The following is a 27,180-nucleotide window of genomic DNA, read 5'->3' as shown; positions in this document are numbered from 1 at the left end:
CATTTTGCAGCCATGTGGTTTCAGGTTCAGTCCTACAGCACTTCACTTTGGGCAAGTATCTTCTAGTATAGTTCCAGGCTGACTGATTGATGTGAGTAAATTTGATAGATAGAAACTGTGTGGAAGACTGGAAATGAACAACTTCGGTTGTATGACAATGATGCTCCTTTACAGCCATCATGTGATGCCTAGACAAGGATACTTGTGCTGGCGCCACGTAAAATACACTAGTTATGGAGCCATGTAAAAGCACCCATGCTGGTAGCATGTAAAAAGCACCCAGCACACTCTGTAAAGTGGTTGGCATTAGGAAGAACATCCAGGTGTAGAAACAATGCCAGATCATGCAACTGGAGCCTGGACAGCTCTCCAGCTGGCCAAACAATTGGAGCCTGGGCAGCTCTCCAGCTCTTGTCAAACCATCCAATCCACAACAGCATGGAAGTTAAAAGATGATGATGATATAGGACAGATTTCTTTCAGTTTCCATCTTCCAAATTCACTCACAAGGCTTTTGTTGGCATGTGGCTATATTAGAAGACACCTGTCTAATGTGCTGCGCAGTGGGACTGAACTGAAGATCTCATGTTAACTACAAATGAATGTGTAGGAATGAAAGAACACAATTACAAAATGACAATAATATTTATGAGAAACAATTCTGGACATATTTTTGGTCTTATTCTGAGCTCATTAGTAAAACATAGCCTTCACCTTAACTGTAGTGAAGTAGTGATCAAAGAACTATGAAGTCAATGTAGCAGATGGTACAGTTTTTGATAGAGGGAAATAAAATTATTTAGAAGTTAAATAATTCAAAAGGAAATTTTACATCAAAGACAACAGATAAACAATACAATCTATATTTATCATCTTGTATTGTCTAAGAGAACATGTCAGCCTAACTCTTCTAAGCAGGCGTCTTGATACTTTAGAAGTCAGGAACATACTTTTTAAGGGCTTTTATCTTTAAATTATTAATAAAATCATTCAGCGTTTATACTTAAATTATTAATATAATTATAGAATTAACTAACCATACCAGGTTTATTTCCATAAACACAGGGCATCAGGTTGGTGAGTGATGTTGAAATTTTCATTGCCCTCCCAAAGGCATTGGTAATGGGAGTCTAAATGGCTTCAAGCCAGGAATTCAAAGCTAGATACACCTATTCATTTGACTACTTTATAGCATTTATTATAATAATAATAATAATAATAATAATAATAATAATAATAATAATAACAACAACAATAATGATAATAATTTATTATAGAAATATAATACAAAAGTTATTTCCTTTGAAGTAGTTAACTGACTTTTTGTTATCTCAATAAATATTTCCAGCATAGAAACATTGCCAAATTTTCACAAGCAAAGGAATAGCCAATGATACACCATAGTTTATTGATCCCAAACATAAAAAGCAAAAGTGAACTCTGCTGGGATTTGAACACAGCACATACAGAGATACAACTAAATACTACCAAGTATTTGGTCTGGCAGTGTGAAGTAACTGTTAACTGACCACGCTCTACCATTTCCTTACTCTAATTACACAGCATGAGTAGTGGATTCACAGAAACAGCAGCATGGTGAAGACATGGTGAAGGCCAGTCAGGTGCTACTGGCAACGGCCACGCTCAAATGGTGTTTTTTACGTGCCACCTGCACAGGAGCTTGTCCAGCGGCACTGGTAATTACAAATACACAGTTAACAGTTTAGCATTCAGATTACTCAGTCAAGTATAATGTTCATTTAATCACACTGTTTTGAATTAATCATGCATTATCTCATAGTTTCAAGATTTCGATGATGTGATTGCTTATTTTCAGAATAACACTGTAGGGTAAGTGTGAGAGGTTGGATCTGGTCAGTTTGAACAAAACAGGAAGAATATTTGGGCAAGTTTAAATGCTAAAGAGTTAAATTTTCCTTTGGTGATTCAATTAATAATTTCAAAGGGAAACATTTTACAAGTAATCATCAATTATTGTTTCTACACTGTTGACTAATGTTCATTGACATTTGTTAATTGGTTGTTTCCAGATAGATTAATTAATACCAACATTACACTTCTACCTTTGCAACACAACCACCAATGCAAGTCAATACTACTTTCTTTACTCACAATTGTAGAAAGAAAACAAAAGAAATGCCCACTGAATGAGCAGTTGTCATGACTCATTGAGACAGATTAAGAAGATGATAATGTAGACATACTTACGTCCTTTGTAAGTAAGGTGACATTATAAAGAATCGCCTGGAGGCCATTTTTACCAGATTTGTAGTTATTGAGAGTTTTGTTCAACTCTTGAATTTGAGTGTGAAGCTTTTGAAATTCTTCAGGTGTAAACTGGTTCTTTCTTTCGACTATAAAATATTAAGAATAAATAAACAAATAAATACTAATTTAACAAAAACAAAATTAAAATAATAATAATAATAATAATAAAATATTTAGAAAAAAAAGTAAAATGTGTATATGTGTGCATACACACATGCACACACTACTGATAAAGAAATTCAGATAAACAGTTATCTCATTTCCTGTGCAATGACCAATTTTTAAAAAAATATTGTGTTAGACAAAATTTTAACAAGGACAGCTATAAATGTTTCTGTGTTGTTAGATCGACAACAACAGCTAAAGGGAAGAAGAGCGAGATAAGAAGAGTGTGATGGAAGGACTCTAGTGTTTGATACACTATGCATGAGGAGTGGTAAGATGCTTGCTTCCCAGCCACATGGTTCCTGGTTCAGTCCCACTGCGTGGCACCTTAGGCAAGTGTCTTCTACAATAACCTTGGGCCAACCAAAGCCTAGTGAGTGGATTTGGTAGATGGAAACTGAAAGAAGCCCATTGTATATAGGTATATACATATGTATATATCTATGTATGTGTGCCTTTGTGCCTGCATTTGTCCCCCACCACCGCTTGACAACTGGTGTTGGTGTGTTTACATCCCCGTAACTTAGCAGTTTGGCAAAAGAGACCAATGGAATAAGAATTAGGTTTAAAAAAATAAGTCCTGGGGTTGATTTTTTCAACTAAAACCTTTCAAGATCATGACCCACAAAACGAGTAAAAGACAAATGACTAGAAGACAGGCCGGCTTGATCAGACTGACCTTGGGTTAAACAACAACATAAACACACTAAGTCATTATTTAATTGTCCTCTAAACAGTGTATGGAGATTTATGAAATATTTATTTTCCTTGGGGATGAAATGAATCACCTAAATACCTGTACCTATAGAAAGTAACTTATCTATCATACCAGGTCCATATCAATACAAGAGGAAGTAATTCATAACTCACTTTTGAATGTAAAATTTATTATATGCATCTTATGACTATACACAAGGACAATATCAGTTGGACAAAGGGTACAGGTGATTGAATCTTCTTCATTGTATTAGAAGTTTTTGTTTTACTGACCCTGGAGAGTTAAAATATGAAATTAACTTATGATAATTTGAATTCAAACTTGACAATCAAAACTTCATATACTCTTTGAAGTATTTTTAGATATCTTCACCACTTTACAGTTTCCTTATATAATTAAATTACGTCACACCTAGTTTTATTAAAAAATTTCATAAATGCAGTTTACTTTAATATAAAAATAGCTTGGGGACTTGTTCACATACAAATATACATCATGAATTATGTCCAAGGAAACCATAATACATGTCATTAGTTTATAAAGCAGATGACAATTAAGAAACCCTATCAAATAATGAAGGACCAGTTATTACCTTAAAAAAGAAAGAAAACAAAGGCATTAACGTGTGAAAAATAAATCTGAATAACAAAAGGTAAATGGAATGAAAACTATATGTATACATGTATGGGCCAACATCCCTAACTAAAAAGTTACAGAAACATCAATGACAATTCAAAACCAACAGGACCTGGAAGAGAAATATCCTCCCTCAGGGAAACGTAATGTGATGCAGTAAAATCCAAAAGGAAATTAAGAAAACCAAAATCCTGCATTACACATCAGAGCCTGACCTGGAACCCACAAGAAAGATGGAAGAGAGGATACACTAAAAGAATAGCCAAAGATGGGATACTGAGGAAGAGCTGAAAAAGCAGGGATCCAACTGGAGAGAAGAAAAGATGGTACAGAGGCAAGGACAGTAAAGAAAAGTCATTGATGGCTGATACTCCATAGGGAGTAAAGTAAGTACTCCTCTTATAGATGGTTTGAATCCAAGACCTATAAACTGATAGTGCAATGTCACATCCTCCCTTCTTTTAGCTATTTCTCTTCCACAAGACATTAGTTTTTAGAAGATATAGCTGATTTTACTGACCCAAGTAGCATCATTGATACTTTTTTTTATTCTTAAATCTATGATATTAATGATAAAAGTGTCCAGTTGATAATGTTATTGTAACGGTCAGGTTAACTTTATTAAAGTGCATCTATGATGAAAGGTATTCTAGCAATGACCATCCCATATACCCTTTAGATTGTGTATCTAGGACTACACTATCCAGCATATCTTTCCTTTTTTTTCAAGACAGGAGTGAATTGGCTGCTATTTCTAGCAAGTCAAGTAGCCATTTAGAGCAAGGGTTCTCAACAAGGATCCAAATGACCCTTGGGGGTCCATATAAGATTTTGCTATTAAGATTTATCTGCAATAAATTGGTTATACTTCTTCAGTATACAAAATATTAAAATTTTTTTTCATACAATTCCCAATAATATTTAATTATAAAAATACAATGGGATTTTTAAAACCCTTTTGTTACCATATGTCTGTTGAGATGGTCTGTCTCTTTCAATTAATTTTAAATATAACAAAGAAATTAGTAAAATAACTTAGTTATCATGAAGCTAGTGTTAGGAACATAAATTGTGACTAAGGTGGGGGTGGAAGATTTTAATTCAAAACTTTTGAAAACAAGACATTTGTACTACAAAGCCAGAAGTGGTTTCAGCCAGGTTGTTATCAAAAGCATTAGACATCAAATGGCTATGGGGGTCCACCTGCGTAAAATAGGAAGCAAATGGGTCCATAGGCAAAAAATGGTTGAGCACTACTGATGTAGAGGCTTAGCAGTCTACTCAATACACTCATGCACAATTTCCTCTTTAGCTCATCAACTTATGTTCATGTTAGTGTTTAACCCCTTTCAGTTCTATCAAGCAATTGTTCCAGTCATAACAGTCTTTTTTTTTTATATATCAGGGACTACATTGTTCAATGTATCCTTTAATATAATGATTTAGCTGCAATTTCTAGCAGGCCTAGCAGCTGCACTGAAGGTTCCTCAATGGTGATGGTAGGCATGTTTTACACAACAATAATTTATAGAATTTTTAATCAAGTGAAGAACGTATATGCGTGTAGTAGTGGGAGGAGCATGGAAGTGATGAGAGGTGCAGAAGAGTTGTTGAGCAGAGACAAGGTGTGTGTCTGTGTATGTCTTTAGACACTCGAATTCTAACAAGTAAGATGATACATGAAGCTTTTGAAAATCCTATCCCGAAATATAAAACTGGTCATATGTTATCATCACTTAACATGTTTTCCATGCTAACATGAGATGGAAAGTTTGACAGGATCAGGTGAGCCACAGAGCAGCATTGAGATGCTTTCTACATTAAATGGTGATGATGATGTTGATATGTGTGTGTGTGTGTGTTTGCAAGGAAAAGGATGACAGTGAAGTGACTTCAAAATTGCACTTAGTCACCTTTGTCAGACTGACGAAAGTGACTAAGCCAAAAAAGTCACTGCCAACCATTTCCTTGTAAAAATAAGATATATATATATATGATATGCTGATGACTTGAAAGGTATTGGTCAAGCCTTCAATTAATATTTGACAATTATACACACATACATACACTATGTGTATACATACATACACTATGTGTATACATACATACAAACATACATATATTAGTAGTCATCCATAAAAAATATAAATATGCAGATATAAAATATAATCCATCATATATAAATGAATAAAACTGATCATTTATACCAAAGTATACAATTTGAACCTTTAATCCAATGATATTACCATCATGGACACATACACACATCATATAATTTTTGCTGACAGCTACTCTAATTACCTAAATCACAATTTTGTCATTATTGATTTGTCATCACTAAATGGTGTGAGCTAATGTGATAGAGTAGTAGGGAGGAAGAGAACTGGTAGAAGAGAGGTATTCAGAAGGAGAGAGAGAGGGGGGGGGGTGAGAGAAAAGGTGGAGGAGCCATGTGTGATGGAGTTGGTAGTGGAGAGGCAGAACGGAAAAGATGATGAGAGGCTAGGAAAAGTCGTTGAGGTGAGAGAGAGAGAGAGAGAGAGAGAGAGAGACAGTGAGCAGAAAAGTAAAAGTAGTGTATGTAGGAGTGTGCATGTTCTATGTATGTATGTATGTAAGAAATGTGTGCAAGAAGAATTAAAGGAGTCATGGGCCAACTGCCACCTGCAGGATTTCCTGAAGGAATGCCTAATAAGAAAAATTACCTTGGACTTTTTTTTTATTAGCACTGCTCTGATGATGAGCTGTGTTGCATATGGCCCACTTCTAGAAAAAGTGCTGGCCATGTCTTGTTTAAAATACAACAAGCTTTTAAAAAAACATGTAATGAGGAAGATTATGGGTTAACTGGTGATTTTGGTAAGCTAACTGTTGAGTACAGATGGGGGAAGGAACAGTACCTATTGTAAAGTGTAGTGCAGTAGACTAATTGCTACCAGCATTGGGGAAATGACAGTATTCAGTGGATTTCAGCAAAGAGTATGATAACTTGTGGAGAAAGACAATATTCACAATATCACAGAAAATAGCAGAAAAAAAATCAATTAACCATGAAGGACATATAAAACCAGAACTGTAAGGCACTAAGCTAGAATATTGTAAAGCCAGCTAGGCAAACTATGAAGTTACATTAGTAATTAACACTGACAGCAAGGAATCAGAATCACAGAAAATAAGGAGAAAATGGGTCTGTGTAGAATACATGTCCCTCTTGTAGATGGAATGAACAGCGTAAATAAAAGAGAAACAAGTCACTACTGCAAATGAAAATTAGGTTGCTGGAAGCCCAACTTCTGAGTACCTACATTAGTAAGTAATAGTTTCAGAAAGATGTTGCTATGGTGATAGAGCTATATCTGAGTATCGATTGACTAATGAACAGAAAAGTGATTATATGAAGGGAAATTTGAGTAAAGAGGTTAGCAGAAAAGAAAAAGAATTTAGATTGTATCTAATGTCAAGACGAATATGTAGTAATCATCACCACCACCAACATTATCATAAACATCATCACCATCATCATCTCCAACATTATAATCCTCTCTTCTTTTAAAATATCTGAATTTCCAAGCTGGCATTGCTTGATTGGAGAGAGGAACTGTTTATGTTGGAATGCAATAAGAATGTAAAATAAAAAAAATTTAAAAACCCTGGTTAAACAGTCTTTTAGGTGTTAGTGCTATTGTCTATGGTGGTGGACATAGATATATAAATAAACAAAAGATTTATATGTTAGAACAGTAAGTCTCAACTGGATTTTGTTGTTAACCCCTTGCTGATGGATTTTGTACTGACAGTCTGGCCATTCAGTAACTTCACAATTTTTCATACAAGGAATTTTACAGTGTATTTACAGATTCTTTTCAGTGTGGTATATTTAAAACCACAGTGCCACACAGAGCGAGACATAGCACTACTCACACACACTCTCTTTACTCTTTTACTTGTTTCAGTCATTTGACTGCGGCCATGCTGGAGCACTGCCTTTAGTCGAGAAAATCAACCCCAGGACTTATTCTTTTATAAGCCTAGTACTTATTCTATTGGTCTTTTTTTGCCGAACTGCTAAGTTACGGGGACGTAAACACACCAGCATTGGTTGTCAAGCGATGGTGGAGGGACAAACACAGACACACAAACACATATACGTATATATATATATATATATACATACATATATATATATATCATCATCATCGTTTAACGTCCGCTTTCCATGCTAGCATGGGTTGGACGACTTGACTGAGGACTGGTGAAACCAGATGGCAACACCAGGCTCCAATCTAAATTTGGCAGAGTTTCTACAGCTGGATGCCCTTCCTAACGCCAACCTTTCAGTTTCCGTCTACCAAATCCACTCACAAGGCTTTGGTCGGCCCGAGGCTATAGTAGAAGACACTTTCCCAAGGTGCCATGCAGTGGGACTGAACCCGGAACCATGTGGTTGGTAAGCAAGCTACTTACCACACAGCCACTCCTGCACCTATACGGACTGTTTCAATGCAGTCTGTACTGCTTCCCATCTGCAAGGGGTTAAACTTAACGTGCAAATATTTCTACAATACACAAAACATATTTGAACATCTTTTTTTATACCAATCCTAATATTTAATCATAAAAGTATAACAGCAGATTTTTTTGACATTGAATGGTTATTAGCTTGCCCCCACCCTCTGCTCGCCTCAAGTAAAAGAGCAATCAAAGGACTCCACAGGCAAAAACAGTAGTTGAGAAGAACACTGCTTTAGAATAATGATGCTTAAGATAGGTTTTGTCACAGATCCTCAAATTTATAAAGAAAGTAGACATATAAAGTTGTGACATTAATGCTTTCTCCAACCTCTATGTAGTTAATTCAAATTCTCTGAAACAGTAGTTAAATTTTCCTTCAAATCATACCTTACAACACTTAACAAAAAAAAAAAGAGAGAAAAAATGATCATGACTGGGACACCTTTGACTTTAAATCTGCTGTCAGAGCTGCCCCTAGGCTTAACAACAATAACTTGGAAAACAACTTTAAACATCAAAATGTGATTGGGAAGATACATATATTAAAAAGTACACTACTGGTGCTACTACTGCTACTATTGAAATAATGTTTACAGATAAAATAAAATTATTCAACTGATCGATTTTGAGTTTGTTAGGCTCATGGCCTCAAATATATTAAGAAGAAAGTATAATACTCTGAGATGGTCATGTCTTTCTTAAAAGTATTTGCGGTGTAAGTGGATGATTTTTTTTTTAATCAAGAATTTAAACTATCTCAGAGATATAACTTGCAGTGGAGAATTCCCCTTTTAATGTTCGTTGTTCCTTTAATAACCTTGATTAGTGTCATTATATTGTAGAAAGGCTTTGGTTAGGGTAAGCCTGACACTGTGACAGATAACTTAGATTCAACCCCCAGTCATTCACGAATGTCACACAACACCATTTCCTTTCCTGTCTTTAAAATGTTCATTAAAAGTAATGGTAATTAACTCATTTTACAGGTATATAATCTTACATGTACAGGGAGAGGAGATTGGGGATTTGAAACATTGATTTCTGTTGTAGGTTAGTTGAAAGTAGGGGAAAGAAACATGGGTGGTAGGTAAGGAAATTTCATGTGGATGTTCAAAGCAGCTCATGGGAAGGATCAGTGATTATGGTGTTGGTGGTGAATGTAACAGGTGAAGAAGGTGGAGACAAGACAAGTACTCTGCACAAAGTGAAGACAGTTTGTATACAATCAATCAATCAATCAACATGTTCAGAGATGCAAAGTATTGCAATGAAAATATTTGTATTTAAACACAGGTCAGCCCTAATCTAATGCACCTATGATAAGAGTTCCATGACCATTCAATCTTATTTTCAGATATGATGCATTGAATACTATATATAGTGAAGGCGCATGGCTCAGTGGTTAGAGCGTCGATCTTATGATCGTGGGGTTGTGAGTTCGAATCCCAGACCGGGCTGCGTGTTGTGTTCTTGAGCAAGACACTTTATTTCACGTTGCTCCAGTTCACTCAGCTGTAGAAATGAGTTGCGACATCACAGGTGCCAAGCTGTATCGGCCCCTTTGCCTTTCCCTTAGATAACACTGGTGACTTGGAGAGGGGAGACCGGTATGCATGGGCGACTGCTGGTCTTCCATAAACAACCTTGCCCGGACTTGTGCCTGGGAGGGTAATTTTCTAGGTGCAATCCCATGGTCAGTCATGACCGAAGGGGGTCTCAGCATATATATATAAGCCAACCAACTCTACAAGGTGGTTGATGTTAGGAAGGGCATGCAGCCGCAAAAATAATGCCAGAACAGACACAGAAGTATGGCGCAGTCTTCTGCCTGGCCAGCTCCTGTCAAACCAACCAACCCATACCAGAGTGGAAGGAGGACTTTAAATAATGATGATGATATATCAATGTGCAGTGGTTTTAAGATGGTAGGGTGTGATTTGCAGGGATGTTTAGTTGATATTTCTAGTAGGTTGGTGGTTATTAGAATGGTTAATGATAGTTGTGTCAATACAAGCTGTGACAACACAAAGTTTCAGATGAGAGAGAGAGAGATAGAGAGAACAAATAGTGACTGAGAGAGAGAGAGAGAGAGTATGTGTGTGTGATAAAATAAATAATTGGTGAGACTAACACAAGAAACTGTTGGTGTGCAAACTCTAGTGTGAAACACTAACAATACAATTACTGCACTATTATTCCCTTAGAATTGCCAGAGCTGCTAATATGGGTAAATTCTTTAAGCTGCATTGATCAAGCAAGACACAATTCCAAGACAATAGAATTACAAGTTCAATTATTAAGCACTTCCTCAATGAAACCGCTGCTATTGTTTTAAAGAATAAGACATTTTATTAATCTATAAAAGTAAGATTATAGGAGTTTTACTTGTGTATATGAGTGATAATGTTGCAGGTGTGTGTGTGTGTGTGTATGTGTGTATGTCAGACTAAGCAGTCAATTGAAATCTATTTTTTATTTTTTATAAACATAATCAATATGGACGTATTGATTATATTCAGTTTATGTCTAAGCAGTCTATGAAAGAGATAGAAAAAATGATAAGTCTGAAAGAAAACTTTATAAATCATTATACCCTCTCAGCTATTACAGCTAATGTGTCTTCCCCCTCCCCTTCTAGCTCTTTATCTCTCACTTCAACCTCTCATTGAAACTTCTCACTCTCTGTACATCCATCTATTGAAATATTTCCCACTGATAAGGAAAGACTCCCATACATTTTGACCATTAGTTACATAGTTTCTATGGTTGTTGTTAAACCCAAGGTCAGTAAATCTAGCAAAATTATGATCAAAGGCATTCCAGCCATGACTACCCAGTTCTTTTGCTTATTAAGATTATATTACCCAATGTGCCTTTCCATTTTAAAGTTAATATTGCGATGAAGGAAATTTGGTTGTTATTTTTAGCAAAGGCTCCTTCATTGGTTCATAATGTAGGATATAACTTAGCCAGTAGTGTCTACAGTTGTATACAGAGGTAGTTTAGTGTTTGGTGTCTATGTCAGTGAAAAGATATAGTTTTGTGGGGGAGTGTCTGTGGTTGAATAGGGAGGTAATTATGTAGTGACTAAAGCAGATCATCATCACTTAATATCTGTTTTCCATGCTGGCATGAGTTGGACAGTTTGACAAGCTGAAGGGCTGTTCAGGCTCCGTATGTTTTGACATGGTTTCTACAGCTGGATGCCCTTCCTAAAGCCAACCACTTAAATGCACTGGGTACTTTTATACAGTACCAGTATAGGTGATTTTTATGTGGCATCAGCACTTATAAGCCCGCAAAATTAGGAATGCTCTGCTGGAGAGGGTTGCAAGGGACAAGCCTGGATACAAGGGTAGAAAATTTAGATAGCTCTAGTGTGTATGCTAGTGTAGATAGGTATATAGAGTCTCTGGTAGTTTAACCCTTTAGCATTTAACCCAGCCATATCAGGCCCAAATATTCGACCCGTTTTATGTCCAAAAGGGCCCAGTGTGACCTTTCACACCTACCTTATAATGTCAATCTAAAAAATAAATTATCAAATTGTTGAAATCTCAAAGCTGATGAGTTCAAAACAATATGAATGAACATTAGATTTGACAGAATAATCTGAATGCTAAAGGATTAAGAATGTAATGCCCAGCCACTGGTAGAATGTAACTTAGTACAATCTGCTGCATGGTTGGGTCGTCAGTGACTAAACCAGCAACCCTAACAAGCCAGAGGAAGGCGATCAATGGACACCTTGTGAGATGAAAGACAAAACCTGTTCTTGTCCAGCAATAATACTTCCACATCTTCTAATACTACACCCTACTCAATTGAGGGGCCTTGTCTTGTGAGTACTTAGTGACTTCACTATTGCTTGTGCCTTGAAAAAAAGCATCCAGTACACACTGTAAAGTGGTTGGTATTTAGGAAGGGCAGATCGTTGCCAGTGCTGCTGGACTGGCTCCTGTGAAGGTGGCACGTAAAATACACCATTTTGAGCATGGCCGTTGCCAGTACCGCCTGACTGGCCTTCGTGCTGGTGGCACGTAAAAGCACCCACTCCACTCTCGGAGTGGTTGGTGTTAGGAAAGGCATCCAGCTGTAGAAACTCTGCCAAATCAGATTGGAGCCTGGTGTAGCCAACTGGTTCACCAGTCCTCAGTCTAATCGTCCAACCCATGCTAGCATGGAAAGTGGACGTTAAACGATGATGTTGATCTACCTGTAGAAATCCTGCTGGATTTGGATCTCTCCATATTCAACTCCAAAGTCCACCATCTGTAATACTCTACCTCTCTTTCTCTCTTGGTAATGAGGTACTGTATTAGAGCAATTGATATCAGATACACCACTCTCTCACACTATTACTCTCTCTCTCTCTCTCTCTGTCTCCCAGGTCATTCATTACTAACATTCATCACTCTTGGACACTCACTCCTACCATCACCTTAACTCCATGACTAAGCAACGCTTACCCTGTCTTACCATCTAACATTACTTGCCTGTATTGCAAATCCTCATTCTCTTTCCTCCAGGTCATCCATCACCCTCTTTTACTATCGACTATTTATATGACTATCACTTGATCTCTCTCCTACCAGCAAACATGTAGCTGTTATTACTCTCTCCCTCCCTTTATTGTCATTATTGCAACCCTTTGAATTACAGTTGCCTACCATCTGACGGATAGGCCATCACACCAGTTTCTGTCTACCCCAGTTCATTCACAAGGCTTTGCTCAACTTATAACCATGGTAGAAGACACTTACCCAGAGCACTGCAGAGTGGGATCTGCCTTAACACCTCTGGATTTGAGAAGTAAACTTCTTAACCAGTTATCTATGTCAATGTGTGTGTGTGTGTGTGTGTGTGTGTGTGTGTGTGTGTACGTCTTAAAACTAAAATGATACAGATACAAACGATATTTGAAAGTGAATCAGAAGGAACTAGCAACAAACTATCAATACATGTAATCAGTATTCAATCTGTCTTTAAATGTTTTTACACACACTGTGTGTTTGTGTGTGTGCGCGCGCGCATGCATGAGTGAGTGCATGCAAAATCTACTTTTCCTATTTCTTCAGTTCTGGTTGTGTAAGAAAATGCTTTTGCTGTTTAACAAAATACTCAAACTAAACTTCAACAATGCAGTCATACTGTCTTCCTTCTTTCACCTAAGCCAGGTAAACTAAACACTACATTAATAGCTTACCCGAGTTAGAAACTAGATTACTTTCAGCTCAAATGTAAAGACAGAAAGAAAGAATAACAGGAATCTTTCCATGATTGCTGACGTCATATAATATGTAACAATATACAAAAACTGAGATCAGAAACTGAAATTTTACTAATTAGAGCAGAAACAGTCTCTCTCACCTCTGACGTATTCTGACTAGCAAATTTTATTCAAAGAAGAGCTTGTGTTTTAATAAAAAAAATTATTTTTCATCACATTTGGTGTAAGAATAGAGTTGTTGACAATCGACTTCCAATTATTAATCTCTTGAATTTCTGACACAATAATAGCAAGAGAGTATCTGTGCAACTTGGGCAAAATAAATATTGTGTAATGTATTACTGTTTGGAAGCATTCTCAGAAGTTGTTTTTGGCTTTTCATTTCCCTGTTCTTCACATTTTGTATATTCATAAAAGATATACAGCTACACACATACATCATGCATATTATACACACATACATATATACACACATATACATACATATATACATACACACACATATATACATATATACATACACACATATATACATACACACATATATACATATACACATATATACTTACACACATATATACATACACACATATATACATACACACATATATACATACACACATATATACATACACACATATATACATACACACATAAATACATACACACATATATACATACACACATATATACATACACACATATATACATACACACATATATACATACACACACATATATACATACACACATATATATATATATACACATATATATACATACACACACATATATATATACACATATATACACACATATATACAAATACACGCCGGTAGCACGTAAAAGCACCCACTACACTCTCAGAGTGGTTGGCATTAGGAAGGGCATCCAGCTGTAGAAACTCTGCCAGATCAGATTGGAGCCTGGTGCAGCCTTCTGGTTCACCAGTCCTCAGTCAAATCGTCCAATCCATGCTAGCATGGAAAGCAGATGTTAAACGATGATGATGATATATATATATATATATATATATATATATATATATATATATATATATATATATATTAATATTCAGGGCAAGCAAGTAAGTACACTAACTGGCTTTTCAGGCCTCAGTCAAACAACCCAACCCATGCCAGCATGGAAAACAGACATTAAACGATGACACATATATACACATATATATACGCATATATGTACACACACACACATATATATATGAGGTTCACTTTACAACTGCATGCTTTCAGATTCATTCCAATACATGGCACAATGGGGAAGTGTTTTCTACTGTAGCTCCAGGCTGTTCAATGTCTTGTAAGTAAAATCAGGAGACGGAATTCCTACTGAAGCCCATCATGTACACACACACACACACACACACACACACACACACACAAATGTTAGGCAGGTAAATAGATATAGATTGTGAATGTGTTTACGAAGTATTAAAGAGAGAGTTTATTCTATTAGTAGGGTAAATATTTTATTAGAAGCTGAAGTTTTTTGTAATTGAATTTCATGTTGATTATTCAAATGATTGGAAGACAAAAGTAGTGTGACAATATATAAGTAAAAATATTTGTAAATGCATTGAAATACGATTAATCATCACAATTCAATTGGTTGCTGGAAAACCATTAGAAAATGCATCAAACATCTGTCTATTCATATGTCAAAACATGATATTTTCATAGATTCAGTATCGTAGAAGACAATGAAAGCAAGGAATGCTGCAACTGATATGAATTTAGAATGCATACCTTTGTTGTTTTTTGTATGTTTACTAAAGACATGAAAATATCATATGTATTTGCATGTGAATAGATGAATAGTTCACATTTCCTATAGATGACATTTGAAAATTGAATATGTGACATTTTTTTAGCAGATTTTCATCAATCAGTCAAATCTCAACAATCAATCATATTTCAATGTGGTATGTTTGGTTATGTTATTATTTTTACAGTCACACTACTTCAAATGAATAACCAGCAATGTGAAACTTAAAGATATGAGGGGGTACCCAAAAGTAACCAGAAACGCTCTCTGTGGGACAAACCCATGGTAGTTCAGGTTTCCACTGCTAGAACCCACTTGATGCAAGCCCCAGGTATCAGTCTACTGACTGGCACTGTCAGGTGAAGTCATACTGCCACATGGTGCATCTTTGTTTTGCAGTGTTTCTCCCTTGTTTGTCGATTTTTGCAATGGCTGAAATGAAGGAACAGCATGCTTCCATGAAATTCTGTTTACTGCTGGGGAAAACAGTTGCAGAAACAGTTGTCATGCTTCAAACAGCTTACAAGGATGCTGTCATGAGCAAAACACAAGTTTGCAAGTGGTTTTCATGCTTTAGGAATGGTCACTTATTGCTCATTCACAATGACCATCAATCTGCCAAATGAATGAAGACATCACGAAAATTCATGAACTGATTTTGGAGGACTGTCACTGAACAATTGAGAAACTTGTTGATATGACTGGTGTGTCCTAGAGTTCCTGCCAATGTATTTTGAGCGAAAAATTGCAAATGTAATGAGTTGCAGCAAAATTTGTGCCTCTCTTGCTCATGGAAGATCAAAAACAGTCATGACTGAATGCGTGTCATGAGCTGAAAGAACAGTAGGAAGTTGATCCAGACCTTTTTTCAATGGTCATCACTGGTGATGCAAGCTGGTGCTATGGAATTTGTAGATGTGGAAGAGGTGAAGGAAACAATGATGGAGGCATTAAAAGGTATCACTTCACAAGAGTTCCAGCATTGCTTCAAGTAGTGGAAAACGCGCCTGGACAAATGCATTGCTTCAAATGGAGAATACTTTGAAGACAATAAAAGTGTAAACATGTAAAACTAAGTGAATAAAATAACATTGGAAAATTCCGGTTTCTGAATACTCTCTCATACAATTGAAGAAGCTTCCGTTTCTGATAATAACTGTTTCTAATTTAGGCACCACAAGGCCTGCAATTTTGAGGGGAGGGGACTAGACAGTACTATAAATCCCAATACTTGACTCTTTTACTCGTTTCAGTCATTTGACTGTGGCCATACTGGAGCACCGCCTTTAGTCGAGCAACTCGACCCCAGGACTTATTCTTTGTAAGCCTTGTACTTATTCTATCGCTCTCTTTTGCCGAACCGCTAAGTTACAGGGACGTAAACACACGGGCGTCGGTTGTCAAGCGATGTTGGGGGACAAACACAGACACACAAACATATACACACACATACATATATATACATATATACGATGGGCTTCTTTCAGTTTCCGTCTACCAAATCCACTCACAAGGCTTTGGTCGACCCGAGGCTATAGTAGAAGACACTTGCCCAAGGTGCCACGCAGTGGGACTGAACCCGGAACCATGTGGTTGGTAAGCAAGCTATTTACCACACAGCCACTCCTGCGCCTATACTTTATTCTATCAATCCTAAGTTGGCTAAGGGAGGATATGAACTCAGAATGTAAGGAACTGGGACAAATACCACATGACATTTTTTCAACTGTTCTAACAATTCTGCCAGCTCCACTGTTTCTAATCTCAGTCACAAGGCCAGTAATTTTTAAAGGGAGGAGCTTAATCAATACTACAGACCTTAGTGTTTGACAGGTACTTTATCTTATTGACTTCAGAGAGATGAACAGAAGAGTTAACCACAACAGGATTTGAAATCAGACTGTATAAGGCTGGAACATATACTGCAAGGCAGTATGTCTGATGCTTTAAAAGCTCGGCAAATCCACCACCTTAATGATGATAACTATGTACGAACACATCAGTTGTAGCAGCAGCAGCAGCAGCAGTGTTTGACTAGTACAAAGGAAAGTACTCAAGTGGAGAAATTCAAACTTATTACAACAACAAGTAGTAGTATTATTTTCTCATTGAGAATGGTTTGTATGTAAAGGACTTCAGACAATACATACTAAGCTGCCCTGCTTACAGTAACATATTGCTTTATTTGCAAACTACACTTAGTATGAAACTTGCATAAATAAAGACTGACTTGAATTTCGTAACATTATACCTAGACACACACACGTGCATATTATGTTCTGGCTTTCTTTTTCAAATTTTCCATTAATAGAGAAAAAGCTGTGATGGACATTGTTACAGGGGCCTGGAGGAATACGCTCAGACAGGATGTATTTATATATTTAATGCATTAGATTCTAGCCACTACTTTTTCACTGTGTGAATAGCTTTGCTGTGAAGTATCAGTTTTGTTTCTGCTAGTGCCAACAAGCTTTGTTAAATTTGTATCTCCATTGTGAGGTTGCTAGTAAAAGTTGATGAAATATTCACTCCAACTCTCAGTAGAAGGAAATTTCTTTTTAACCAATATCTGATGAACAAGTCACTTCCTGGTGCTTTTCTATTCTCATGTTTTTGAATCATAGTGTCAAGAATATCACCACTGTTGTTGTATTGGACAGATAGTACTTTTTTCATGTATATGCATTTGTGCATGAATGTATGTACACCACACACACACATATTCACAGGTATGGTTGTGTAGTTAAGAAGTTTGTTTCCCAACCATATGGTTATGGGTCCAGCCTCACTGTGTGACACCTTGGGCAAGTGTCTCCTATTATAGCTCTGAATCAACCAAAGCTTTGTGAGTGTATTTTGGAGCCAGGAACTTAAAGAAATCTGTTGTGTGTATGCATATTTATTCTTTTATTTGTTTCAGTCATTTGACTGTGGCCATGCCGGAGCACGGCCTTTAGTGAAGCAAACTGATCTCAGGACTTATTCTTTGTAAGCTTAGTATCTATTCTATTGGTTCTTTTTGCCGAACTGGTAAGTTACGGGGACGTAAACACACTGGCATTGATTGTCAAGAGATGGTGGGGGGGGGGGGGGGGCAAACACACAAACACACACACATATATATACATATACATACACAACAGACTTCTTTTAGTTTCCGTCTACCAAATCCACTCACAAAGCTTTGGTCGGCCCGAGGCTATAGTAGAAGACACTTGCCCAAGGTGCTACGTAGTGGGACTGAACCCGGAACCATGTGGTTCGTAAGCAAGCTACTTACCACACAGCCACTCTGTTTATTTTTCTTGACATTGTGTAAAAGTTGTAAATGCATGTCACTGTCATACATGCTGTGTTTTTCATTCCTAATATTCTGTGAGAACAAGACTGGTCATGAGAAAATGTTACCTTGCAGTGAAACAGGTACGGGTTAGCAATTGGAAGGGCATTCAGCTGTAGGAAATCTGCCTCACAAAACTTTGATCCATGCAAGCATGAAAAAGAGGATGTTAAAATGATGAGAAAGTACACACTAGCAGTAAGTAAACTTCATATGTGAGAGATGCATGGGTTGGACAGTATGACAGGAACTAACCAGCTGAAGGCCTGTTCAGGCTCCCTGTCTGTTTTTGGCATGGTTTCTACAGCTGGATGCCCTTCCTAATGCCAACCACTTTACAGAGTGTATTGGGTGCTTTTATGCAGCAGTGGCACAGGTGCTTTTTTCATGGCACCAACACCTATGAGCCCGCAAGATTAGGAACACTCAGCAGGTTGCAAGGGATGAGCCTGTATGTAAGGGCAACCACACACACATATGCACATTTCAATCCAGCCTGGTATTAGGGGAAAAGTTGATGAAATATTCATGTAGGCAGTGATGGAGGGATCAAGTTGATCAAAATATAATGTAGATGTAAATATTAGAACAAATTTCATATCAGATGTTTAAACATTCATTCCACTTTTTAGCTTTTTCTACACACACACAATGAACTATGAATTTGTTTCCTTCCACTCCAGTGACATGTACCTGTTAAACTGTAGATCTGATTAATGGAAATGAAATAATTGTTCAATCTGAAAAACTGGTCGACCTGTCGGAATGCCTGTCATTATATTGCTCTTGGCTGTATCCCAAAGAAGGAATGCGAAAAGGAAAGAGAAAAATAAAACTATGAAGTAGAAGCAGTGGGGTATTCTTTCTCTGTCTGAAGTGACCTATACAACAATTGTTACTTGAAAATAACTATTGTTAAAATGTTACCTGTAAAGTGACAGCTGAAAACCAAGCTGACTGGCACACATTTCACCCTTTTATTATAAAAATCATATACAGGGTGGCCTTTTGCATTCATATATTAACAGCTTAGATCTTAATTATAAAAATATATGAAACCATTATTCTATGCTAATTTTGTTAATTGAAAGATAGAAATATAAATGTAATAAAATGTTTTAAAAGGAATTTAAAGTGCCTATGTGGTAACTGTAAACCTACTTTTGGAACACCCAAAATTTCAATCTATCTTTTGTTGAGGAATGTCATGTTTGAAACTACTTTCTATTGAGGCTAGTTAAGTGACTTGCAGAAAATACCAGTTCTTTTTTTTTGGGGGGGGTAGATATTTAACATCATTACTGGAATAACCTTGAAATGTAATTTCACAGTGAAAAGGTTAAATATAAATTCAGAGAATATCATATCAATATGGTACTTTTTATAAGTTTATCCTGCAATGTAACTTATTCATGTTAATAGCATATAGCTTGCGTAAGAGTTATTTCAAGAATTTATCAGCAACTAATATTGCATCTCATATTTTAAGAAAGATTACTAGCTAGTTGCATTTTATATTATTTTTTTCCCTCTCAGAAGACTGGCCTCAATGATATTTAAATAAATGATATAGTATGGCTATGTGGTTAAGAAGTTTGTTTCCAAACCAAGTAGTTCAGGGTTCAGACCCAACGTGCAATACCTAAGGCAAATGTCTTTTGTAGCCTTGAGCTAACTAAAGCCTTGTGTGTGCATGTGGTAGATGGAAGCTTAAAAAGTTATCTATTGATTTGTTTATTTATGCATCATGCATGCGTGTGTCTATATACATATATACATTTGTTTATATTAGTGATTGCTTGTATCAAAGTTATGATGGGCTGTAGTGTTAAGTTTTCCAGTCAACATCATCATCAACTTGCTTCTTGCTTCTGAAGTCATGGAAGTTTATGTCTGTTCCTAGACATAAACTTCCTGTTGAAAAAGAGTTCATAACTCCAACTAAAAACATTTGTCTCCCCTTACACACACTTCCTGCTTAACACAAACTTTTAACCCTTTTTTTAAACCTGACACAACTCTCAATTCTCATGCATCCTTATTTTTCCAACCATTATATACATGAACTACCATTGAACTTCAAAAGCTCAAAGACAATATAATGTATTGGTATATTTATTTTTTTATATATTGTTTTTTTTATATATTATTTTCTTCATTTTGTACTTCTTTGTAAAAAACATTTTCATTCTCCTTCTTGAAAATTTGCTTCGCAATGAAAGCCGGTTAGAAATCTTTATTAAAATATGCTTCCAGCTTAGCATTCTGCCTTATTCTTCATTTTCCTATTATTTCTCCATGTGCGGTTAATACAACCCCACTATTTACTGACATATATATATATATATATATATACATACATACATACATACATACATACATACATACATACATACATACACCTCTGTGCCAGGACGGAATAATTAAACAAATGTTAAATATATGTTTCTAACTTTGGTATGTGACTATAAATTTCAAAGGCAAGATGTAGTTAACTTAAAATGTTATACTAATACTTGGAATTATCAGATACTTTTATCAACTTGAAAGAGTGACAGACAACAATGCCTTTGGCAGAGTTTGCATCTCAGAATATCGTGTCAGGTGACTAAAGACTAAGAGGTGTTTCTTTGATGCTCTTTTGGTTACTTCACCAATCTAATGATGATGATGAAGAATAACATTTCTAAAAGTAAGGAGTGTAAAAGTGACTGACTCTGCTGCATGCTCAAGTAACATTTGCTCATTCTGAGATTAATAAATGATAAATACACCTTGTATCTTCACAGTTATATATATATACATTTGACACAGCTTACAGAGAAGCTTCTGGATAGTTACTTAACATGTTGCTTGAATTTAGTTGCCAAACCTACCTTAAATACCCTACTTGTATTTAAATGGGGTGATATATTTAAAATCCTAAATCTCAGAGCTGCATTAATGCATCTTAACATTAATGACAAGATTATGATAGTTGGAAACGTGATCAGATGTTCAAGTTTGGTTTTAAATTGCATCTCAGTTATATTATAGATGTACATATCAAGTTCCATCAAGTACTGTACATGTGCACTTGAGATGTACAAATGTAAAATAACTGAGGTGTAATTTAAAGCCAAACATGAACATCTGATCACCATTCCAACCATCATAGTATTTAAAGCAACTTCACATATAAGACCGATGGCTATACTTTGAGACATTGAAAAAGCAAAAGTGTATCTTATATGCCATCAGAAATGGTAACCAGATGGTTATGGCATTAATATCTACAGAGCAGAGTTAGCTAAAGCTTACCAGATCAAATCTGTTTGTGTTCATATATAGTAACATACCTACAATCAGATATTTTGGTGTAAACATCTGAAACCAGCAATAAGCCTCACTGCCATGTACAAATGGGGAAAGAGTAAGAGGTTACATATACGGCAGTACTCATGTGCCATTTCAAGGAGTGTTCTCCCCCACCACTTTTATTCAAGCTAACATAGGCCATTATTAATCTTCCTGCTTTGGCTACTGTCGTCATACAATACAGTGCTTGTGCCACATTGTACTATTAAAGGAAAGGCATGAAAAAAAAAACCTCAAAACAGAATCTGTATTTATAGGAAAACAAAAGTGAAAACAAAACACTGGTAATGTAATGAGTAAAAACACAAAAGAATAATTGAATAACAGAAGTGGACGGGTTATTCAAGTGTAAGGTGGTTGAGGTAACTTAATTATAACTAATAGCTCATAGCATTGTAAATCAAAATGCTAACTTCCAATAAGTAATTTCCATAAGAAACTTGTTTGCATTATATTGATTTCAAGTGAAGAGAAGAAACAGTGTTTACTGTGAAGAAGAAGTAAAGATAAAGTTGACTATTGTCTATTCACTTCCTGATGGAAGCCAGTTTCACAACTGCTAGATAGGCAGAGCATCAAGCAAAATGCCTTGCAGCAAATAGCTGCAGGATATTTTCTTGATATTCTAAGTTTAAATTCTGCCAAAACTAATTGTGTGTTTCAACCTTCCAGGGTTAATAAAACAATATATAAGAACTGAGGGTTAATATAATCAATTGCAATCACACTCCTTCTCCCAAATGTGTGATCATGTACCTTTTTAAGAAGCCATTATTACAGATAAGGTAAGAAGTTTACAGTTCTTTAGTGTCCATAAGAAAGAAGAGAACTCAAATATGTTGGACATACAATGCAAAGATCAACATTTAAAAGCTTTGTCTTTGTAACGTGTCTTCAGTTAACCTGTTTGCTCCTCTCATTCCAGACAAAAATGGGTAAAGGATATTTTCAAGTAACTAAACTAGCAAGTAGGCAAAACAAACAGTCTATTGTAAATACATTTAATGCAAATATTTACATTTGTTGAACTGTCTAGTATATACTGACTTATATAAATGGACAGAAAGAAATAACATTTAAATATATAAACATTGTTTTTTTTTACTTTTTTCTGTATCACATTTTTATGAACAATAGTATCTTTAGTCACAATTTTTGTTTAGGTTAATCGCAGATTCACTAGATTTATGATGTGGAAGTTATATTTTAAGCATCTGCGCAACTTGAGCGGAATGTATATTACAATTTCATTTTATTCTAAAGCATTGATTTATCAACTTTCAAGCTAATGTTTACATCTTTCAGTGAAAGACATACACATACATACATTCATAAGCACATATACACAGAGGGCTCCCTCACAGTTTCTGATAACCAAATTTCACTCACAAGGCATTAATTAACTCAAGGCTATAGTAGAAAACATTGGGAATGAATTCAGAACCACATGGTGTGAAACAAATTTCTTAACCACACAGCACCCCTGTGTCCCATTTTGTTTAATCCTTTTTTATTTGAACCAGTGTGAGTCATTATCTTAGGGATGAACACAAGTTTGCTAAAAGACAGTTACTGCACAAAGTATTGCTTTAAAAAGTATTTAAAGAAGTAATAACCAAAGTTTCTGTTATTTTTGTGTGAGAACATGTTCCTAACTTTGTAGTGAGAATGTGTTCAGTTGAATTTAGAAGTTCTGTATAATAATGGCATAAGATGACAAATCAATTTCAAAGACTTAAAGTGAATACAATAAGCCAGCTGCAGAACATTGCATGTCCAGTCTTGCTCTCAACTATCTCAATAATGATATGATGACAACAGAGCTAAACTTTGAGATGCCTCCAGTATTAAAATAGCAGAATATTTGAAATTCAGGAAACTAAGTTCACATTGTAGCAAGATAGACTTGCAATTTCACTTTCAGAGAACAGATTCTCAAGTAGCAAAGTCAAAGGTTAGTACCACTACCACCACAATAGAAGTGGAGAAAAAAAATGAGGTGAACAAACTTTTTTTGTTTTTAATTTTTTACTCAGGAGGAAAGGTAAAGTCCATGATTCTTTCTTTACAGGGCTTCCAAGATTAGAGGGAAGGAAAGAGAAAGGAATTCTTGAACCAGAGACTTGGCCTGAATGTTTGCAACTGAATGGGGTCCACTGAAGCAATGAAGTGCCTGGTATTGATGTTAAAACTACGTAACAGGTTAACGAAAGTTCTTTTACTAATCAACAAAGACTGACCTCACATCAAGGTACAATGATTAATTCTAACAGCAGTAAGGTAATACTTCCAACATTGCATACCTGATTAACTCAGGTAAGTGCAGTAAAAGGAAAGCTATGACAAAAAAACCCTCTAAAATTGCATTAATGAACAGAAATGATTAAATAATAAAAGAAAAGAAAAAAAAACAATTCATCACAATATTGAACATATCTTGAAATTACAAGTCAAAGGGTTTCTATATGGTCTTGTGAAAAATAGTAGCCAAATACTTCTCAAAAATCACACCCTGCCATCTTATAAAGAAATAATACATTGGACAGTGTAAATAATAAAACAGTGGAATAAATGTTGTGCTCTAAAAATGTTAATTCCTTGTTTCAGACATTTGTCCTCTTTCAGAGGGGAAGAAAATATACAGTTGTTTAGGTTCAAAATTACTACTGATGAAGTGACTAAGTTCAAGAGCAATGTGGAGCAGTTTGTGTGGGGAAATGAAGAAGAAAAAAAAAAACCAGTGAGTGTGCAGGAGGGCTTGGTTGAAATGGGTGATGAGGGTGGTGACGTAATGAAGACTAACCAGGTCAAGTAAGGTGGGGAAAGTGGAAATGCAATGCAATTCTGACAGGACACTCCTAATAATACAGATTCAATAATGTAGTCCAGGGTCGATTATAGATAAATTGTACTTAGAAAAATACAAACAAGATAATTATGGCTAAGATGTCTTTGATTACAGCTCTACTAAACTAAGGCCAACTCAGGGTTAAACAACAAGTCTTAAAATTAAGATCACTTATGTTACTGAAAGTAAACAAAATTTTATATCATATATATATATATATTATTCTTAAACAAGAATGTTGTTGACATTGGCTTCAAAATTTTGGCCTGCTAAGCCATCATCAGACTACAGTCAGACAATGGCTTAGCTGGCCAAAACTTCAAAGTCACTGTTAACAACATTCTTGTTTAAGAATAAAAGATTTGTAATTAACAAAAATGTATAGAGTAACCCATCAGATTAGTGTAAAACTGTTTTTATTATAAAGGAACATAAAAAAAAATACATACAGAGAGAGAGAGAGAGAGAGAGACGATGTAAAATAAAAGTTTAAATTAACACCATTATTCTTTTTTTTGTTTCTGAAAATTCAACAAAAATATGTTCGAATCACATACTTCACTTATTTTCTTCTGAAATAGTGCTATAGTTAAGATAAACAACAGTAACAAGTGTTACAAAAACGAAAATAGAAACAAAAAAAAAACAAAAATACCCAACGGAATGTTTGAAAAACAAGTAAAAGCATACAAAGTGTGCAGTTAGAAAGAAAGCATGCTGTTAATGAGGAAGAAAAGTGTATCGCTGAGGTGGCAGATTTGGTAAAAGACAAACTTTACCTGTTTCTAATTTTTTCTGAAAGTAGTCCAAATTTTTCCGTAGTGCAAAATGCATCCAAAGCAGAGTTCCACAGGCAACAAGACAAGCTACCAAGACTAAAAAACCGGAGACAGTCAAGCATGTGGTACATACATTCGAACGACTCCGTCTAGAAATAAAACAGGGAGGTGGTAGTTAGTAGAATTAGAAGCACCCAACCCAAGATCAATTAAGCATTATTAATAGGGGAAAAAAAAAATTATTAAATAAGAGAACTTTCACAATTTCATATGTGCCATAAAATCAAATACATATTGTTTTGATTCCTTCTGCTTTCCCAAAGACAAGATCATTGCCATATAACAAAATAGAATTAATTTCAATTTTTATCCAAGATTTTAATTTGTGGACTTCAAGGGAATAGAAGCAATGGAATAATATACTTTCATTATCTAGCTTTGTTTCATTTCAGAATAATCTTATGTTTACAGGATGCTCTTCACAATATACACACACAAATATATATATATATATATATATATATATATAAAAGGATAAAGACCCCCTTTGATTATGAATGACCATGGGATTGCACCTAGAAAGTTCCTCTCCAAGGTACAAGCCTGAGCAAATTTGTTTATAGGAAACCAACAGTCGCCCATGCATAACAGCGTTCCCTCTCCATGTCACCAATGTTATCAAAGGGAAAGGCAAAAGCTGATACAGCTTAGCACCAGTGACGTTGCAACTCATTTCTACAGCTGAGTGAACTGGAGCAACATGAAATACAGTGTCTTGCTCAAGAATACAACACAGCTTGGTCCGGGAATCGAACTCACTACCTCATTATATATATCATCATCACCGCTTAGTGTCCGTTTTCCATGCTGGCATGGGTTGGACGGTTTGACTGGCGACTGGCAAACCAGGAGGCTGCACCAGGCTCCAATTGATCTGGCAAGGCTTTTTCAACTGGATGCTCTTCTTAACGCCAACCACTCTGAGAGTGTAGTGCATGCTTTTTACCGGCACAGGAGCCAGTCACACAGCACTGGCATCGGCCACGTTTGGATGGTGCTTTTTACGAGTCACTGGCACAGGAGCCGGGGGGGGGGGGGGGGGGCTGGCATCGGCCACATTCAGATGGTGCTTTTTACGTGCCACTAGCATAGGGAGCCAGTCAGGCAGCATTGGCATCGACCCAAACATGAATGGTGGTTATTGCGTGCCACCAGCATGGGAACCAGTCAGGCAGTACTGGCATCGGCCACAACTACAATTTCCATTTTGATTTTGATTTCATTGAGATTCTGATTTTGATTTTACTTGACTCAATAGGTCCCCTCAAGCACGGTGTGTCACCCGACGATTCAAAGGTACTTTTTAAATGGTCTGGTCATGCGACACTGGTATAGGCTACAGCTGTGATCTCACTTTACTTGCCAGGTCTTCTCAATCACAGCATATCTCCAGAGGTCTTAGTCTCTTATTGCCTCTGTGAGGCCCAAAGTTCAAAGGTTGTGCTTCACCACCTCATCCCA

The 27,180-nt window shown here is 36.1% G+C and overlaps 1 protein-coding gene across 4 annotated transcripts in view; it reads right to left on the bottom strand.

The window, feature by feature from the left end:
- The window catches only part of LOC106884104 (EF-hand calcium-binding domain-containing protein 14), a 102,469-nt gene that overhangs the window by 12,363 nt on the left and 62,926 nt on the right, over positions 1-27,180 (bottom strand). For 2 of the 4 annotated variants that reach the window (XM_014935323.3, XM_014935324.3), the window contains exons 2-3: positions 25,660-25,808; positions 2,230-2,375 (exon numbers count right to left, since the gene is read on the bottom strand). In XM_014935323.3, coding sequence (XP_014790809.1) covers positions 2,230-2,375; positions 25,660-25,808 — 295 coding nt within the window. The remainder of the gene's footprint in view (positions 1-2,229; positions 2,376-25,659; positions 25,809-27,180) is intronic. The other 2 variants (XM_014935325.3, XM_089356463.1) reach the window with 1 other exon arrangement.

Source organism: Octopus bimaculoides, chromosome 8 (assembly GCF_046866305.1).
Source record: "Octopus bimaculoides isolate indiv1 chromosome 8, ASM4686630v1, whole genome shotgun sequence".
NCBI classification, from domain to species: domain Eukaryota; kingdom Metazoa; phylum Mollusca; class Cephalopoda; order Octopoda; family Octopodidae; genus Octopus; species Octopus bimaculoides.
Note: the sequence above shows the minus strand (reverse complement) of the source record. Positions and strands in the feature narration are given on the sequence as shown.